The following is an 18,286-nucleotide window of genomic DNA, read 5'->3' as shown; positions in this document are numbered from 1 at the left end:
CGTGAAAGTTTTCGGAACAACTTTGCTATTCATTCTGTAATGTGTTCTTTTCTCCATAGAAATCATTAGATGGAGCCTTGGGTGGTTGACGCCGTGCAGACATAACTGCCATATTGGATTGGGAATTTCTGGCCATTTTAAGTGTTTTGCTCTGATTACGTAATCATAACTCGTCAAATTCTTTATGGTTTTTGACACGTGGTGTTTACACATGTCCACTTTTGTATCTATGGTAATTATAAAATGAGCAAGGTGCAGTATCGGATATATCCCAGTTCAAGATGGCGGGCAATTGTTTCTGATTTGCTTCTCTATTCATATTGGCTGTAAATGACGCTAAAATCCGCTTCTTTGAGATAATCTCGAACGATGGTTGGTCTGCCATCTAAGTGTTTCGGTCTGATAATGTAGTCATAAATCGTAAAATTCTTTATGGTTTTTTTTACACATGGTGTCCAGTTTTGTATCGATGGTAATTATAAAATGAGCAAGGTGCAGTATCGAATATATCCCGGTTCAAGATGGCGGGCAATTGTTTAGATATTTCACCTCTATTCCCATTGGCTGTAAATGACGCTAAAACCCGCCTCTTTTAGATAATCTCGAACAATGATTGGCCCGTCATCTCGCTAACGGAAGTTTCGCTCACCTTTTTTCCTTACTACGATACTATCATTGGCCGTTGGATGCCACAGAGACATCCCCTTTTTCTGTCTCAAAACGTAAGCTGATTGGTTTGTTTTGCCAGTCACGTGTCATGTAACCCTTGACCAAACATTTTCTCCTCGCTCCCATAGACCCAAGTATTATTTCGCCTCCTTTATTGTTACGATTTAAAGTCGAATAATGATCGCCACTCGGTAATAGCGTGGCTAATTTGACGAACTTTTGCCGTCAATTTTGATTGTGTTGCTCGCCGGCTACTTTTGAAACAACGACACAAGGTAGGTAGACAACTTACGGAGCCCCTAAGGGGACATCGAAGAAAAAAAAAAAAAACTTTGCGAGATCTCGCAAAACTTTGCGTTCCCTCGCAAAACTTTGCGTTCCCTCGCAATACTTTGCGTTCCCTCGCAATACTTTTGCGAGATCTCGCATTCTTTGCGAGATCTCGCATTCTTTGCGAGATCTTGCAAAGAATGCGAGATCTCGCAATCTTTTTTTTAAAAAATACGCGTACATGTACTTCCGGTTCATCGTCAGTGTAACCGAAAACAACAAACATGGAGCCTTTTCACCCTTTCGTTCCTTTAATCCAGTTTTACTTTAAAATTGGCTTGAAATACAAAGATATAAAATCCGTTCTTGAGATTAAACACGGCTTACTAATAAGTGAAAGACATTTGAAGCTAGTGGTGAACAAAAGTGGACTATTTCGCCGAAAAACGTTCGATGACTTGGGCGTCTTGGTTGACTTTATTCACAACCAGTTGCAGAATTCCGGACAACTACACGGTTACAGGTGGATGTACAGTAAGTGCAGAGAACATGGGCTTCTTGTCAGGAAAGAGGATGTTCGTCTGGTCCTGAAAGAGTTGGATCCGAGAGGAGTGTCTTTAAGGCAAGCAAGACGTCTGAGACGACGAAACTACTTCTCGAAAGGGCCGAATTTTATTTGGCATATGGATTCATGACAAACTGAAACCGTTTGGAATTTGCATCAATGGGGCTATTGATGGCTTTTCAAGGAAAATAATGTGGCTCAATGCCTACACAACAAGTAGTGACCCGAAGTTAATTGGAGGTTACTACATTGAAGTTGTGCACCGTTTGGGAGGTTGTCCTCGAATCGTTCGAGCTGATTTGGGGACTGAAAATGGTCATGTTAAAGGCTTCCAGCGTTTCCTGGTGCCCATACCGCCAGGCAGCACCCTTGACAGTTACTTGGATGGAGCCAGCACCGCCAATCAAAGAATTGAATATTGGTGGGGGTTTCTTCGCAGCCAATGCATGGAATTCTGGTTATCACTCTTCAAAGACCTCAGAGACAATGGCTTCTTTGATGGTGGATTTCTGGACAAAAGCATCCTGCAATTTTGTTGCATCGGACTTATTCAGGTGAGTTCATATATTCTGTAGCTCCATTTATGAAATATGTATTTTTGTATTTGAGAGGGTGTTGATGGGACACAAAAGAAGGTAAATAATCGGATAGTGGAAAGAAGATAGTGGTCTGTGTGTGTGGGGACATAGGGTGAAGGTGAAATGATCAAGGAAAAGATGAAGGAAAAGTGGGGATGGGCAGAGTAGTAAACATGAGTGACGAGTTTAAGGTAGAAAGGAGGGAGCAGGGAGAGAAAAGCAGTCTAATTCTATAATTTCTTGCTCATAAGAGCTGCTATGACTGTGCAACTCTTCCTAAATCTGTCTGTATATCACACCAAATCCAGCAGGCATTTAAACAACTTCTTCCCTCAAGCAATTAACTCTCTAAAAAGTAACCCCAATAGAACTGTATAGTGCCTCCATTTTTTGATGAGACTAGTGCAGCTACAGGAGACAATTTCCTTGTGTGTACTACATACTTGGCAAAAAAAGATGATTCTGATTCTGATATTATTCTCAACAGGATGAGTTGGATGATACTGCCCGTGTTTGGAACAGCCATCTCATCAGGCCCTCAAAGAACATAAATGTCCCCAGTGGTCGGCCCAACGTGATGTATTCTTTACCTGAACTTTATGGCACAAGGGACTTCCTCTCCACAGTTGACAATGAACAAGTTCAACTATGCAAAAGCCAGTGTGTCTTCCGTTTAACTATGCCTTGTGATCCGGATGTATTTGTATTGTGTGCTTCCTTAATGGCCCAGTCTGGTCTGATGCCACCAAAAGAGCCGTATCAGGCTGTGAACTTGTACTTGCACCTCAGAGAGGCCCTTACTGCAATTCTAAATTAGAAGCATGATGTTTTCAGGGGTCAGAGACATTAACCTTTGGTGAAAGCATTTTTGTTTCCGTATACCAGTCATACTGGAATTATATTACATTAAAATTTAAACATGAATTACTCAAAGCAATAACCATATATTTTTTTGGTGTGTGTTTGGGTGAAACCATTTTATGGCTCCTCAACTGGTTCGAAGTAACATTTAATGAAGGCTGAATCCGACGACCATTGCCATTTCTTCAACCCTTTGTTCATCATTTCTTTTATCACTTCACTTTAAATGGATTATTGGGATACATTTGAGGACGAATAATATATAGCAATCACAATTTAAATAATTTTTTGTCTGCTGTTTTTGTTACTGTATAAGGAAAGCATATTTGATCAATATGAAATGTTCATTTGCCAAATCATTCTGGGTGTCAATAAATATACTGTCTTGGTTGCTGATTTTAACCACAAATACTTAACCAATGTGGATCTGAATAGTATTCCTGCACCCCAGTACACAATCACTTGGCTGTAAATGATAACATAATTGTCACTCTTCAATTTCGTCAGCAGGTGGTGTCTTGTGTTTAAAAAAAACATGAATTATTTGGAACAAATTTTATTAACATTGACAAATTGGTATGAACAGCAATCACAAACATATAAATGGAATACAATATCAAGTACAAAAAGAATTGCTTTTGTTTGAACAGTGCAAATATTTGCAACATTACATGACATATCAACTTCAAACCTTTAGGTCAAACTGAAAGTGGCACCATATCCGAAACCATTAGGAGAATAAGTGATATGGAAAATGGAATGAATGAATAATAACCATGAAATCAATTGTAGACACAAATGGAAAATACAACTGTAGACTGCCCTACGCAAGGTTGACCATGACAGATGTTTTACATCTCAAAGTACAAATAATGAAATGCTCCTAAACTGATGTGTGTGCATGTGTGTGTAGACATAAGAGAGTCAATCAATCAATTGCGCACTTTCTCCCACCATGTTGGTGACAGATGAATGAGCTTCACTGCATTCATCCAAATGAGATGTTGGAGTATTTTCTTTTGTGCCAATGTAAAATCTTAACAGTTTCAATTTGTTTTTTTCATAGAGTCTGCCAATTGTTTCATCTAAAGCAATGTGGTTTCTTTTGAAATCACAGACCTCAAAAGTAAAGTCTTCAACAGGTCCTTTGGTTTAGCTTCCATCTGGGAAAAATAGCCCTTTTCCCAGCTCCAAAATTTGAGCGACAGTTGCTGTTTTTTTCCAGGATGGCATACCTTGTTCCTCCACCTTTGCTTGTCCTCACTTGATGGTAATCGTTGCCATAAATCTTCCTTTGAGTCTTTTCTGCAGAAACATTGTTATGTCTTGCCATCCCATCAACATGGTTTTGGAGTACTCCCGAAGTCTCAGCCAGTACACCTTTTTTCCTTGATCTTATTTTGCCTCTTAATTTTTGGAGGAGCAGTTCATTATCACCACTGGACATTTTCTGATGACAAAAGCAAAGGACAGCTATTCGATCACCATAAGAAGTGATATATTTGCCCATTTGCTCTTCGGTCATCATAGCAATTACTGCCATGTCAACCTGCAAAGATAAATTGTGAGAATAAATACTTGACATGTTTATTTAATTATCAATAACTTTTAATACATTTAACATATTCACATGAGTGATGGGACACTACAGTCATCATTATTTGTATTCAGTATTACACGAGAATAGTATATTAGGTAGCGGCAGCCCAATTACTAACTGTAATATCGATTTTAAATTGTGTTAATAACCTCATTATTAAAATAGAATTAACAGTACAGGTAGAGTAGATAGAAATGTTAGCTTCACTTTCACTTTATTGACCTACTACCAATACTACTTCGAAAAAAATGTCCATGTTTCTCTTGTTTTGCTTATTACATCAGACTTTGTAGCTGTATGCCCACCTTGTCGCTTTTCATACGTGCAATGTCCACGTGAGGGACGTTTCTTGACTGCAAGAAGTGTTCCAAGTCTTCCTCCATGATGCGCCGAGTTGTTACCTTCTCTCAATAAGCAGCGCGCGCGACCGTCTACCTGAGCCAAGCTGACCCGGAAGTACAGGAACGCACATTTTTTTAAAAAAGATTGCGAGATCTCGCAATCTTTGCGAGAGAATGCAAAGTATTGCGAGGGAATGCAAAGTATTGCGAGGGAACGCAAAGTTTTGCGAGGGAACGCAAACTTTTGCGAGGGAACGCAAACTTTTGCGAGGGAACGCAAACTTTTGCGAGGGAACGCAAAGTTTTGCGAGATCTCGCAAAGTTTTTTTTTTTTTTCTTCGATGTCCCCTTAGGGGCTCCGTAACAACTAGCTTGCGATGAGGTAATAAAATGAACAACAAAACGTGTTTTTTATTGATATGTCATCCACCATATTGTCATTGACGCCTCGTTGATATCTTCTCAGTCATGGCTGGCATACTTAAGGGGTCACGCCGACTAAGGACAGCCGTCCGAGGGCCATTGAGCATCCTGGGCTCGTCTACGACCTCAGGTGGGCTTTTACAACCTCCACAACCCGCCGGTTTACGTCACGGTACTGCCCGTCGAAGGACGCTGCACGACGGGGACGATGTGACCAAGACCACCTCGCCGGGAGCCTCCCCAGAAAGGCTTCCGTTTTCCACAGTGACCTCGGAGGATCTGGACTTCTTCCGGAAGATTCTACCTGGCAGAACTATTACTGACCCAGACTTGTTGGACTCTTGTAATGTGGACTGGCTCAAGTCCGTCAGAGGTCAGTTAGGGCATTTTTGTTTACTTCGTTTAGGGAATCGTGTTTATGAAAATTGAAAAATGACGATGCGCTATTTTCAGCGAAAAGTCAAAAGTGATTCTCAATGATGTCTTTGCGTCTCCTGTAGGATCCAGTGAGGTATTGCTGAGACCTCAGACAACACAGGAAGTCTCTCAAATTCTCAGGTTGGAAAGATTCCAATTGCGTCCACGTGTTCAATCCTAACCTAAATTCTCTGCATTTAATAGTTACTGTAACAATCGTAACTTAGCGGTGAACACACAAGGCGGCAACACCGGCCTGGTCGGCGGCAGCGTTCCCGTTTATGACGAGATCGTCCTCTCCACCGCCCTCATGAACAAAATCCTGAGCTTTGATGGCGTTTCTGGTTCGTATTCATGCAGTCAAGATTATTCATTATTAGCCTACGTTCCAATGTTTTCATTATTTTATTATTATTATTTTTAATACCGCAACTATTATATAAATTACAGTGATACCTCGGCTTACGAACCCCTTGGCTTACGAACTTTGCGGTTTACGAATGTTAAATTTATGAAAATGATACCTTGGCATACAAACTATTTTTCGGGATACACACGGAGCGCCACAATGAGTGATGTGTCGTTCGCGAATCAGCCCGTTCTCCTAACAAGAAAATGGCAGCCCACTTTTTTTTGTCTTCTATTCCCCGCCCCCAGTCTTCGGTTAAAGCCACGTGATTGGTCAAGAATGCAGCAGTGAAGGAGGTGGTTTTACAGACAGAGAGTGAGTGCGGCATTCTCAAAAAAAAGAAAATGGCAGCTGACTTTTTTTTCTTGTCCTCTATTCCCCACCCCCAGTCTTCGGTTAAAGCCACGTGATTGGTCAAGAACGCAGCAGTGAGGGGATGTGGTTTAAACATTAAAGAAATAGGCAGATGACAGAGAGAGAGTGAGGAAATGGATAGAAAACAGTGAAATTTGGACTCGTTTCAACTTTGATAGTTCAAAGTCAGAGTATAGACTGCAAGGTTAAAATATCCCATCAATCAGGCTCCACAAATAACCCGCACAAGCCATCTGTACACTTGATGCAAAAAGCTATCAACCCAGTTAAACAGAACACAATTGATGAGGAACTAGATAAAATTATCGCATAGAAAGCACCGACAAGGGATCATTCCTCAAGATGGTGAAAGAAGAAGACTACGTTCCTCATCATGTGTTTAATGCTGATGAAACCGCCCACTCCATTCCATCAAGCCATCAACGACCATCACAAAGGTAAATAAAACCACTTTATTATATAGTACAGTTTATTTCTTTAATTACATTACCATAGCACATTTATTATACATACAATAAGGTATATTTGCCTATTTAGTACAAAATTATGTTTTACGGGAACCTGGGAACGGATTATTTTCATATTAATGGTTTCCTATGGGAAATGAATGTTTGGAATACACACTTTCCACCTTAAACACATTTTCTTGGAATCAATTAAGTTCGTAAGCCAAGGTATCACTGTACTATTGATGACATCACGCCGAGTCTTATTTTCTTCACTCACTCCGCAGGGGTCCTCACTTGCCAGGCCGGTTGTGTCCTGGAGAATTTATCCGTCTATTTGGAGCAGCGTGATCACATCATGCCGCTCGACTTGGGCGCCAAGGGCAGTTGTCACATCGGGGGCAACGTGGCCACCAACGCGGGGGGTCTGCGCCTGCTGCGCTACGGCTCCTTACACGGCACCGTTCTGGGCTTGGAAGCGGTGAGTTAGCGAAGAGTCAAAAAGGTTTTGTCCATCCTCAAAAGTATTTCACGTCTCCATTTTGAAGCGCTGGAAATACTTTCATTTGGAAATATTCATAGTTCATGATCGAGAATAGACAGAATAAAAGTTATTGTATTTCAATGTTTCACGCTTAGAAGGCCCACAGTGGAAGCACAGAAAATCTAGGGTCAATTTGAGGTGAATAGACGCAGCCTGCTAAACTGTCATCTCCGTGAAGGAGATCTGGCCTTGGACTAATTTACGACTTAAAACTCCTTCACAGGAAGAGCTCATTAACCAGGTTACAAAGCTATCGGTTCACGGAAAGGAAACCCCATTAAAATGTCTACGTTCTGTTGGTTTATGGATGTTAGTACATGTTCCCTGGGACGTCCAGGGGCGTGGTATTCAAATCAAGAAAATTATGTTTTATTCATGTTTCACCTAAATTTGCATATACAGTGATACCTCAGCTTACGAACTTAATTGGTTCCCAGAAAGTGAGTGTAAAGCGAAAAGTTTGTCTTCCAAACATTTATTTCCCATTAGAAACCATTAAAATGAGAATAATCCGTTCCCAGATCCCCATAAAACCATAATTTTCTTCTAAATAAGCCTTAGAACTACTCAAAATATACCTTATTTTATGTATAATAAATGTGATATTGTATTGTAAAGAAAGAAATAAACTGTACTGTATAATAAAGTCGTTTTATTTACCTTTATGATGGTCGTTGATGTAGTTGCCTCTTGATGATATCCGAGTTAAGTTGCCGTGCTTTCTCGGCGATAATACCCTCACTGACACTGTCCCCTGCTTGCTGCTTTTCATTAATCCAAATCAAGTTTTTCAACCTCTTCTATTGCCTGAGACCGTTGCTTAGACAACACAGAAACACCCTTAGCCACACGTAGCGATGGTCGACTTAGCGTAATGCTACCGGCACAGTAAAGTCACACAAACGCACACCTCGTTCGTGGTTTTTGATGATCTCCTTCTTCTCCTCGACCGTAATTGTCTTTTGTGTCCTCTTCGGCTTAACACAAGCCTGTGGTGGGGTCTTTTTCGGTCCCATAACAGCAAAAGTACTCCACTCGATAACAAACCACGAACACTTTTAAAGTAATTTCCCAAAATTGACTGGAGACAATGATCTATTTTGACGTAGGTGTTGGCTGACGGTCAAGTGCTGGATTGCTTGTCCACCCTGAGGAAAGACAACACAGGCTATGACCTCAAGCAGCTCTTCATCGGCTCCGAAGGGACTTTGGGCGTCATCACCGCCGTATCGGTTTTATGTCCTCGCAAGTCCAAATCGGTTCATGTGATGTTTTTGGGTAATACGCACTTTGTAACTTCTCTACCCCTTCAAGCTTGCTATATATTAGCTAGCTACCTAGCTGGCTATCTATTTGCTATCCATTTGCTAACTATTAGCACATGTAGCTATGTAGCTGGCTATTTATTAGCTATATGGCTATCTAGCTAGTTAGCTAACTGTCTAGCTGGCTATCTATTTACTATCTATTGGATATCTGTTTAGCTAGCTAGCTATGTAGCTGGTTATTTATTAGCTATATGGCTATGTAGCTAGTTAGCTAACTGTCCAGCTGGCTATCTATTAGCTATCTGTTAGCTAGCTTTCTTTAGCTGGCTACCTAGCTAGCTATCTATTTGCTGTCTAGCTGGCTATCTATTAACTGTCTAGCTGGCTAGGTATCTAGCCGGCTGGCTGTTAGCTAGCTGGCTAGCTTTCTATCAATTTGAGTTATTCCGGGTTGAGTGAACGCTGGCGCGTGTGGCTGCCGCTGCTTACCCACAGAAAAAAAAAAACTTCTTCTGTGACTGTAAAGTGACCTTGAGAGTTTTTAAAGGCGCTTAGAAATGAAATGTATGATGATGATGATGATGATTATCAAGAAAAAAATCTGCTGTAATTTCTCCTTGTAGGTTGTGAAACGTTTGATCAGCTTCTGAAGACCTTTTGGCTGTGCAAAGGCATGCTGGGAGAAATCTTGTCGGCGTTCGAGTTCCTGGATAGCGAATGTATGAGGCTTCTCAACACGCACCTCAAGATGGACAACCCCATTTCTGGTACTTTTTTTTGACATTTTTGAGAAAAAAATCGCCTTTTATGAATCCCAAAAATGACATTTGTCACCTGACATGAGCGTTAATATTGACCTTTCACCCCCCCCACCTCCCAAGATTGTCCATTCTACATCGTCATAGAAACATCGGGCTCGGATTCGCGGCATGACGAGCAGAAGCTTCACAACTTTTTGGAAGAGGCCATGACATCATCGCTGGTCAGCGACGGGACGCTGGCGACGGAGGAATCCAAAGTCAAGGTGACTTCCAAAGTTTTCAACTTCTAAGGCCACTTCGTCATTTTTTTTTTGTTCCCAAAAACATGTCCACTCAGGTGCCAGGGTTTTTGTCATTGTCACTCAAATTGCATAGATTATTTTCTTTTATCAGATAAAAAAAAATAACAATTCCTAAATTATATGCTTCTGGAGTTATCTCATCTTGAAATGGGGGCGAGGACTACGGCCCTCGAGGACCGGAGTTTGACACCCCTGGTTTAAGATGTAACAAAATGGCAACATGGAAAAAAAGGGAAATGCTGCCCTCTCGTGGAAGTGGAAAAAAAACATAGCCAGAGGTATGACCAGCGCTTTTTCGGCACCTCCGGCAAGAAATACCAAAACCCGAACAAATTCGGGAATGGCGCTACACGTCATATTTTCAATTCCCGAATAAATTAGGGAATGGCAGTGAATGAGTGTACAATTCTTCCAAAATGGCCGAGGCAAACATTAGCATAGTGATTGATCCGCCCCATCGGTGAAAAAAAAAATTCTGGGCGATATTATTCATATTTACGTCTGTCTACCTATCGGAATGCCTCAATCTTCAAATCTGGACACATCCTGTAGAGGTCTCTCTTAGCCAATGAGATGCCAGGAAGATGTTTGGTCGCAGCCAATGGCAGAGCAGCTACAGGTATGTTGCGTTCAGGAAACTGGGAGATGCGATTAGCAGCCCGTACTGGAAAGCGCTAACGTGGACAAAAGGGAAACGCTGACCCCTCGTGGAAAAGAAAAAAAACACTGCCAGTGGTCTGACCAGAGCTTCATCAGCACCCCCGCAAGAAAAAAACAAAACCCAAACAAATCCACGTTTTCAATTCCCGAATAAATTCGTGAATGGCAGCGAATGAGTGAAGGTGATTTCTTTTCACAATAAAGGCGCTGTGGTCATTACGCGAACGAGTGCCCGAAGCGCTGACGCACGACGGCATCAACTACAAGTACGACGTGTCGCTTCCCGTGGAAAGCATCTACCGGCTGGTGACGGACATGAGGGCCCATCTGGGGGGCCGGGCCAAAAGCGTGGTGGGATACGGACACCTGGGTAAGAAAACGCTGAAGGCTTTAAGACAATAAAAGCACTGGAAGATTTTCTAAAGTAACTTGGCAAGAAACGAGCTGTTGACATGCATGAAGTAGACAGTTTTTTTTTGTGAGTGTGTATTTAAATGTCTTTCCAAATATATATATATATATTTATTTATATAGTTTTTAATAAATTTACATATCATTTAGATATAAAAAAATAGTAAATATATATATATATAGTTTTTTAAAGGTGTGTATATATAAATATATAATATCAATAATAATCTGTAAATATTTTTTATCCTTAATATATACTGTATATATTTAAATGTTTGTTTTTAGATATTTATATATATAGTATATAATTTAGATTTAATAAATGTATATATATAATGTAGATTTTAAAAATATAGTAAATATATAGAGATTTTTAAAGATGTGTGTATATATAAATATATAATATCAATAATTATCTATATTTTTATCATATATATTTATGTTTGTTTTTAGATATTTATATATACATTATATATAATTTCTATAGTTTGTAATAAATGTGTATATATACTGTAATTTATATATTTTAAAAACATTTTAACATACATATGTTTTTTTGTTAAAGTGCTATATCAACCTAAATGTATTGTATTCTATATAGTTGTTAATAAATGTATTAATTTATATTTTTAAAAACATTTTAGTGTATATATTATCTATATAGATTTTTTTCATCGTGTATATATATCTATTTATATATATATACACGTTTGTTTTTAGATATTTATGTATATCGAATTTTGTTAGTTTTTAATGAATGTATATATTTACAAAATATTTAGCATTTATATAGTTATTTATAAATATAATACATATATTATCCAAATAGATGGATATTTGTTTTTATATTCCTCGATACAGTGTATTATTTATATAGTTTTTAAATAAATGTATGTATAATATATATTTAAATATTTATTTTTATATAGTTAAAATATATATATTTGTTTTTAAAATATATTTAGATATATGTATGTGTATATATATATATGTATATGTGTATATATATATATATATATATATATATATATATATATATATATATATATATATATGTGTGATATATATAGATGTATATACATATGTGTGTGTGTGTATATATATATATATATATATATATATATATATATATATATATATATATATATATATATATATATATATTTTTTTTTTTGGTCTCTCTTGTACGGCGACGCAGGCGACGGCAACCTCCACCTGAACATCACCTCGCCCGCCAAAGACGGCGAGCTACTCGCCGCCATCGAGCCCTTCGTGTACGAGTGGACGTCAGCCCGGCGGGGCAGCGTGAGCGCCGAACACGGCCTGGGACTGAAGAAGAGGAATTATATCTACTACAGCAAGTCCAGGCGGGCGGTGGCCGTCATGGCGGGCATCAAGGCCATGCTGGACCCTCGGGGAATCCTCAACCCATACAAGACTTTACCCGACAGATTGCTGTGAACGTTGCGCTTTGAGAGAACTTCTTGGAGGCTAACGAAGGTAACGTCAGCCCCGTTTGCACACGGCTTATCTTATTTCCTCAAATATTTTTTTACAAATTCATTGTGTGCTGCGTTTTTTTAACTCATTCACTGACAGACGATTGCAAAAATATGTCAACTCCAGTGCCAGGGTTTTTGTCACTCAAATTGGAGGACCCACAGAATTTTGAGTTTTAGGACTACATAAACATTCAATTCAGTGTAAGAAACCTGAGACTTTCTTCTTTCATCTGAAATAGAGTTAATTCCTAAGTTATTTGGGTCTGGAGTTATCTGAGCTTGAAATAGGGGCAGATGTACAAATTACAATACAATACACACATTGATTCATTGATGCAGCGCTTAAACAACAGGTGAAGCTGGAACAAAGCGCTAACTTGGACAAAAGGCAAATGGATAAGCTTTTCTATGGGTGAGTAGCGGCAGCCACACACGCCAGCGTTCACTCAACCCGGAAGTAACTAAAATAGATAGAAAGCTAGCTAGCTAATTGATACAGTAATAATAATAATACATTTAATTTCTAAGCACCTTTCAAAACTCAAGGTCACTTTACAGTTGCAGGATAAGCTTTTCTGTGGGTGAGTAGCGGCAGCCATACGCACCAGCGTTCACTCAACCCGGAAGTAACTCAAATAGATAGAAAGCTAGCTAGCTAATAGATACAGTAATAATAATAATACATTTAATTTCTAAGCACCTTTCAAAACTCAAGGTCACTTTACAGTTGCAGGATAATTTTTGTTTTTTTTTTGTTAGCGGTTAGCATGTTGCTAACTGCTCGCCGACTGTCGAGAGTCACGCCGAAGCCTCCATTTGGAAAAAGACGACATGAGTCCACGGTCTGTCGCCTGGTGTCACAGTCCCAACAAGTCCTCAGAAGGCCACCGGCGGGATTTAAAAAAAAAGGAAGACTGGTCCAACCCCTCACCATCTTTTACCCCCCACCGCCATTTTGTCTCGCTCTCACGAGTCCTTGACTTTATCCAAACAACTGTGAATCTTATCCAAAGTCTTCTTGATGCGCAACGCCGTCAACCTAGCCGACGGATTCTGGTACCAACATTCCTTCATCAACTTCACCAAAGCTGACAACGTCTAAAAAGAACCCAAAAAAAAAAGAAAAAAACGTCACATTTGGATTTTCCGACAACCAAAAGACGTCGTGACGGAACGTACCCGATCGGAGAACCAGCGATTGGGAATAAACGGCCTCTGCTGCTCTACGCACACCACCTTCCTCATATCCTCGAAACTCGGATCGTTTGGTACCTGGTCGTAAAACGGAGGCTTGTAGTCTTCCACGATACCTGCGGATAAATGTGAGAGGGGCGGATTTATTATCCTCCAACCAAGAAAAAGGAAATTAGCATCGGGGGAGGAGCTATTTAGTCACCGTTGCTATACGAGCGTCTGGCGATCTCCCATAGGACCAACCCGAAGGCCCAAATGTCCACCCGTTTGAAGGCGTCAAAGCACTCGGCGTGTAAACTGTCATCCAGGACCTCGGGGGCCATGTAGCGCTTGGTCCCCACTTTGGGGTTGTTGCCCACGTCCAGGAAGTTGTCGGTCTGCGAATGCGTCACCGCCAGACCTGAAACGCCCAAAAACACACCCCAAAAAAAAATTAATCTACGGACTTGACGAACGCTAAGAAACCGAACGCAATCGGGACCGTCCGCCTTCTTACCCAAATCTGCGATGCAGCAACGTAGCTCCTTGGTCACTAAGATATTTTTGCTCTTCAAGTCACGATGCGCGATGGCCGGTTTGCCTTCGGCGCCGAAAATCTCGGTGTGCAGGTGCACCAGGCCGCTGGCCGCCGACGCCGCCATAGCTAGGCCTTCGCGGGTCTCCACGGCCGCCCGTTGCAGGTAGTCGTAGAGAGAGCCGTTGTCGTGGTAGTGCGTGATTAGCCACAGCTGCGTGCTGGAGTTACGCGACGTCATGTCGGACGCCACGAAACCTGGCGTTCATCGACGTGATGTTTTACGGCATTCAAATGGGACCATTCGACCCCTGGACCCTCCCCCCCCCTTCTTACCCAGGATGTTTTCATGTCTGAGGAGGACCGTGTTGTAGATCTCGGTCTCACGGAACCAGGACTTTTCATCCCTGGAGGAGAAGATCTTGACGGCCACGTTCTCGCCCTGCCATTGGCCTCGCCACACTTCGCCGTACCGCCCTTTGCCTTGCCGGAAAAGGGAACGGAAGCATTTTTTAAGCCCCTCCCCCTCAACAATTTTTTGCTAGCTCCGGAGCATCTATTCTTGAAAAGTCCGTCTTGAAAATAGATTTGACGGTATATCTGCAATCAAATACCTAGTTGGCTACCTATCTAGCTATCTATTTGCTGTCTGTTAGTTAGCTAGCTGGCTATCTATTAGCTATCTAGCTAGCTACCTAGTTATTGGCTCGCTATTAGCTAGCTAGCTTTCTATCTTTGAATTACTCTGGGTTGAGTGAACGCTGAAAGATAGCTAGCTGGATAGATAGCTAATACATAGCCAGCTAGCTGGATAGATAGCTAATAGATAGCCAGCTAGCTGGATAGATAGCTAATACATAGCCAGCTAGCAGGATAGATAGCTAATAGATAACCAGCTAGCTGGATAGATAGCTAAAAGATAGCCAGCTAACTAGCTAGCTAGCTGGATAGATAGCTAATAGCTCACCCACAGAAAAAAAATATCCTGTGACTGAAAAGTGACCTTGAAAGTTTTGAAAGGCGCTTATAAATAAAACGTATTATTATTATTATAAAAAACAAAATGGTACCGACACTCACCAACACACTCCATCAGACTAATCTGCCTAGCAACAGTCCTCTGAACCAGAAAAGGAAGCCCCGATCCACTTCCTGATGTGCACGAGTGATCCAGGAGCTCCTTCAGAACCCAAAACAGACCCGTTTAGTCATCACCTCACCCCCAGCTTACTTTTTTAATAGCCGCCGTGTGTTGGTCTCACGGCTAACGTGCCGTCCCCGGCGTTGGAGCTCACAAGCCCGTCCGCCGCGGCGCCCTGCTCGGGATCGAACTCTTGCAACCTGTGTAGATTCCCACGGTGGAGCTTGCGGCAGGTCAGCGCCGACGCCACCGATAGCGCCGCCAACGCCGCCACCAGGCCCAACGCCAGGAGAGCCAGCGTGGCCCCGCCGTAGCCCACCGGCTCGCCTTGCGGAGCTACGACGTCACCGGGAAGGTGAGTAAGGATGCAAAATTAACTTTCGTCTCATTCAAAACGTGTCCACTCCAGTGCCAGCCAGGGTTTTCGTCATTGTCACTCGAATTCCAGGACCCACAGAATATTGACTTTTAGGACTACATAACGCAGACATGCTAAGGCTAAGAATTTGATTACAGATTTTTTTTAGGTTTATTTTTTTAACACTAGCAGCAAATGAATTTTTCTGACTCATCTGAATTAGCTGGCTATCTATTAGCTAGCTATCAAGCTATCTGGCTATCGATTAGCCATCTATCCAGCGAGCTAGCTATCTATTAGCTAGCTAGCTGGTCAGCTGGCTATCTATTAGCTATCTAGCAAACTATTTGGTTATCTATTAGCTATCTATCCAGCTAGCTAGCTATGTATTAGCTAGCTAGCTGGTCAGCTGGCTATCTATTAGCTATCTAGCAAGCTATCTGGCTATCTATTCGCTATCTATCCAGCTATCTGGTCAGCTGGCTATCTATTAGCTATCTAGTAGCTATCTGCCTATCAGCTAGCTAGCCAGCCAGCTGGCTATCTTTTAGCTAGCGATTAGCTAGCTGGCTATTAGCTATCTATCCAGCTAGCTATCTTTTAGCTATCTATTAGCTAGCTCGTTAGCTGGCTATCTATTAAGTATCTATTAGCTAGATATATGGCTATCTATTAGCTATCTGGCTAGTTAGCTGGCATTCTATTAGCTATCAATCCAGCCAGCTAGCTATGTATTAGCTATCTATTAGCTACCTAGTTAGCTGGCTATCTATCATCTATCTATTAGATAGCTAGCTTTTTATTTATGAGTTATTCCGGGTTGAGTGAACGCGGGCGCGTGTGGCTGCCGCTGCTCACCCACACAAAAACGCATCCTGCGACTGTAAAGTGACCTTGAGGGTTTTGAAAGGTGCTTATAAAAGAAGTGTATTATTATTGTAAACATTCAATCCAGCCTTAGAAACCATAGTCTCTCTTCTTTCATCAGAAAAAAAAGTTAATTCCTAAATGATATGTGTCTGGAGTTATATGAGCTTGAAATGAGGGCAGATGTGCACATTTGTCGGCGTACCTGAAGGCAGCAGGGCGATGACGGCGCTCCTGGTGGTGTTGCCGTTGCACAGGTGGTGCGAGCAGCAGCGGATGGCCTGGTGGGGGGAGGGGGCCGTGGCACAGTGGAGCCTGGTCTTCTTGGGACCCTCCAGGCAACCCCGCTCGAACACGACACCCCCGGAGCCCACCCGCACCGACGAGAAGCAGCGGGTGCCGCGGCATTGATCCTGCAGGCACTTGGGACTGTCGCACAGGCACAGCAGCCGACCCTCTGAGGGGGGGCAGACGTTATATTCGGGTGAGGGGGTGGGGTCCTTTTTGGTTTTAAAATGGCTTCCCTGCAACTAAAATCCCATTGTGGCCAAAACTTCATTCATTCATTATTTTTGTGTCCACCCAAATGAACCAGCTTTCATGCTAACGGCTAGCCCCCTTTTTCCATATCATCCTAAACTATAAGCCCCCCCCCCCCCCCCCCCCCCCCCCAAAAAAAAAAATATGAATTTGTTGCCCGATAAATACCCGAGCTCTCGGCTGATGTCCGCGAGGCCCACACGGAGAGCAGCAGCAGCATCAACAGGACGTGGATGCTCCTCGCCGCCATGTTTTGATGCGCTGGAGCAAACAGGAAACAGGATTGTAAGTAGACGATTCAGAAGCTAACGAAGTTGCTGCTAATTGCGTTTACGCCCCCCACTGATGTTTCTTCTAATTGCATTTAATGATGGGCGGAGCACAACGTACCGAGCTTGGAAGCGGAGAAAATACGGAACCCATAGGCATAGATTCTTTATCCTCCTTGAAAAATCATGTCTAATATGAAAGCATTTTACAGTCACTTAAAGCAGTCAAAGTGCTGGTCTATGTGTGGTTAATATCAGATTATTCAACCATATCAGCGTGATGCAAATTTCCCCATTGTGGGACGAATAACGGTATTTTGATTCTGATGACTTGGTTTGTTGCATATTTATTGTAATGTTTTTTAATTCAATCATCCCATTACGCCGTTTTTGGACAGTTGAAGCAGTAGCTGGAAGGGATAAATGCTATTCTCCATTCATTTAAACGGGAACCGAAAGTTTCATAAACGGGTGCTTTGAGTTACGAGCATAGTCAGGTAACCAATTGAAATACGACCCCCCCCCCCTTTTTTTAATTTACAAATACCAAAAGCAGCTTTTCTCAGCCCCTTTTAAAATAATCCTCAACTCTCGTTAAAACCGAAAATATCGCCGTTATAAGCAAGAAAAAACGGGGTCGTTTTCTGTATCCAAAGAGGAACGCAAATGAGACCCCTCTGTGAGATCAACATCGCCGCCTGCAAGGCGCCACTCAAGGCAGAAAAGATGCCCGACGACGCTCCGGTTTAGCTTTAGCCGAGCTAAAGTGGCTGCAGGACGGAGCAGAAGCCGACACGAACAAGGCGGTGCAATGCTTTTTACCCACCTAGCACGCAACGGAAGACGGATTCTACATCATCATGTCACTCCTCGTCGCCTTTAAATAGGGTTGAACTATTGGACTTTGTTTTGTTTTGTTTTGTTGTGACTCCTCAGCGGCCACAGCCCAGCCCACCTAGTCGCACGCCTGTTTTGTTCCAGCCTCGCGTGACGTCACAGTA

At 41.8% G+C, this 18,286-nt stretch overlaps 2 protein-coding genes across 6 annotated transcripts; one reads left to right on the top strand and one right to left on the bottom strand.

Annotated features, from left to right (window-relative positions):
* The first annotated feature begins 760 nt into the window (after positions 1-760).
* Positions 761-16,856, top strand: d2hgdh (D-2-hydroxyglutarate dehydrogenase). Of its 5 annotated transcripts, none has more exons than XM_089005221.1 (11): positions 761-944; positions 5,351-5,680; positions 5,808-5,865; positions 5,929-6,068; positions 7,242-7,435; positions 8,608-8,776; positions 9,390-9,533; positions 9,648-9,790; positions 10,694-10,859; positions 12,099-12,400; positions 16,734-16,856. In XM_089005221.1, exons 2-10 carry the CDS (start codon positions 5,353-5,355, stop codon positions 12,359-12,361), a joined length of 1,605 nt encoding a protein of 534 aa, XP_088861347.1. In that variant the 5' UTR covers positions 761-944; positions 5,351-5,352; the 3' UTR covers positions 12,362-12,400; positions 16,734-16,856. The 5 variants fall into 5 exon arrangements, with proteins under 5 accessions (XP_088861347.1, XP_088861345.1, XP_088861343.1 ...); XM_089005219.1 differs by lacking the exon at positions 16,734-16,856 and adding an exon at positions 15,353-15,489; XM_089005217.1 differs by lacking the exon at positions 16,734-16,856 and adding an exon at positions 13,162-13,632.
* On the bottom strand, positions 13,360-18,259 carry acvr1l (activin A receptor, type 1 like). Its single transcript, XM_089005222.1, has 10 exons — positions 18,112-18,259; positions 17,185-17,277; positions 16,682-16,933; positions 15,373-15,587; positions 15,191-15,290; positions 14,447-14,593; positions 14,093-14,368; positions 13,799-13,996; positions 13,582-13,712; positions 13,360-13,500 (listed from the first exon to the last, which is right to left on the bottom strand). The coding sequence occupies exons 2-10, from the start codon at positions 17,264-17,266 to the stop codon at positions 13,369-13,371; spliced, it is 1,533 nt and encodes a 510-aa protein (XP_088861348.1). The 5' UTR covers positions 17,267-17,277; positions 18,112-18,259; the 3' UTR covers positions 13,360-13,368.
* Positions 18,260-18,286: the final 27 nt, after the last annotated feature.

This window comes from Hippocampus bargibanti, linkage group LG09 (genome assembly GCF_051943395.1).
Source record: "Hippocampus bargibanti isolate YZ-2025 linkage group LG09, ASM5194339v1, whole genome shotgun sequence".
NCBI classification, from domain to species: domain Eukaryota; kingdom Metazoa; phylum Chordata; class Actinopteri; order Syngnathiformes; family Syngnathidae; genus Hippocampus; species Hippocampus bargibanti.
Note: the sequence above shows the minus strand (reverse complement) of the source record. Positions and strands in the feature narration are given on the sequence as shown.

What these genes read in the sequence shown, in the direction of transcription:
- d2hgdh (XM_089005221.1), top strand. Translation starts at nt 5,353, where the DNA reads ATGGCTGGCATACTTAAGGGGTCACGCCGACTAAGGACAGCCGTCCGA. An exon ending in GAGCTTTGATGGCGTTTCTG is followed by an intron (nt 6,069 to 7,241) that starts GTTCGTATTCAT and finishes CTCACTCCGCAG; the next exon opens with GGGTCCTCACTTGCCAGGCC. An exon ending in CCGTTCTGGGCTTGGAAGCG is followed by an intron (nt 7,436 to 8,607) that starts GTGAGTTAGCGA and finishes ATTTTGACGTAG; the next exon opens with GTGTTGGCTGACGGTCAAGT.
- acvr1l (XM_089005222.1), bottom strand. Translation starts at nt 17,266, where the DNA reads ATGGCGGCGAGGAGCATCCACGTCCTGTTGATGCTGCTGCTGCTCTCC. An exon ending in CCGGGGACGGCACGTTAGCC is followed by an intron (nt 15,291 to 15,372) that starts GTGAGACCAACA and finishes TGGGTTCTGAAG; the next exon opens with GAGCTCCTGGATCACTCGTG. An exon ending in CAGACGCTCGTATAGCAACG is followed by an intron (nt 13,713 to 13,798) that starts GTGACTAAATAG and finishes ATTTATCCGCAG; the next exon opens with GTATCGTGGAAGACTACAAG.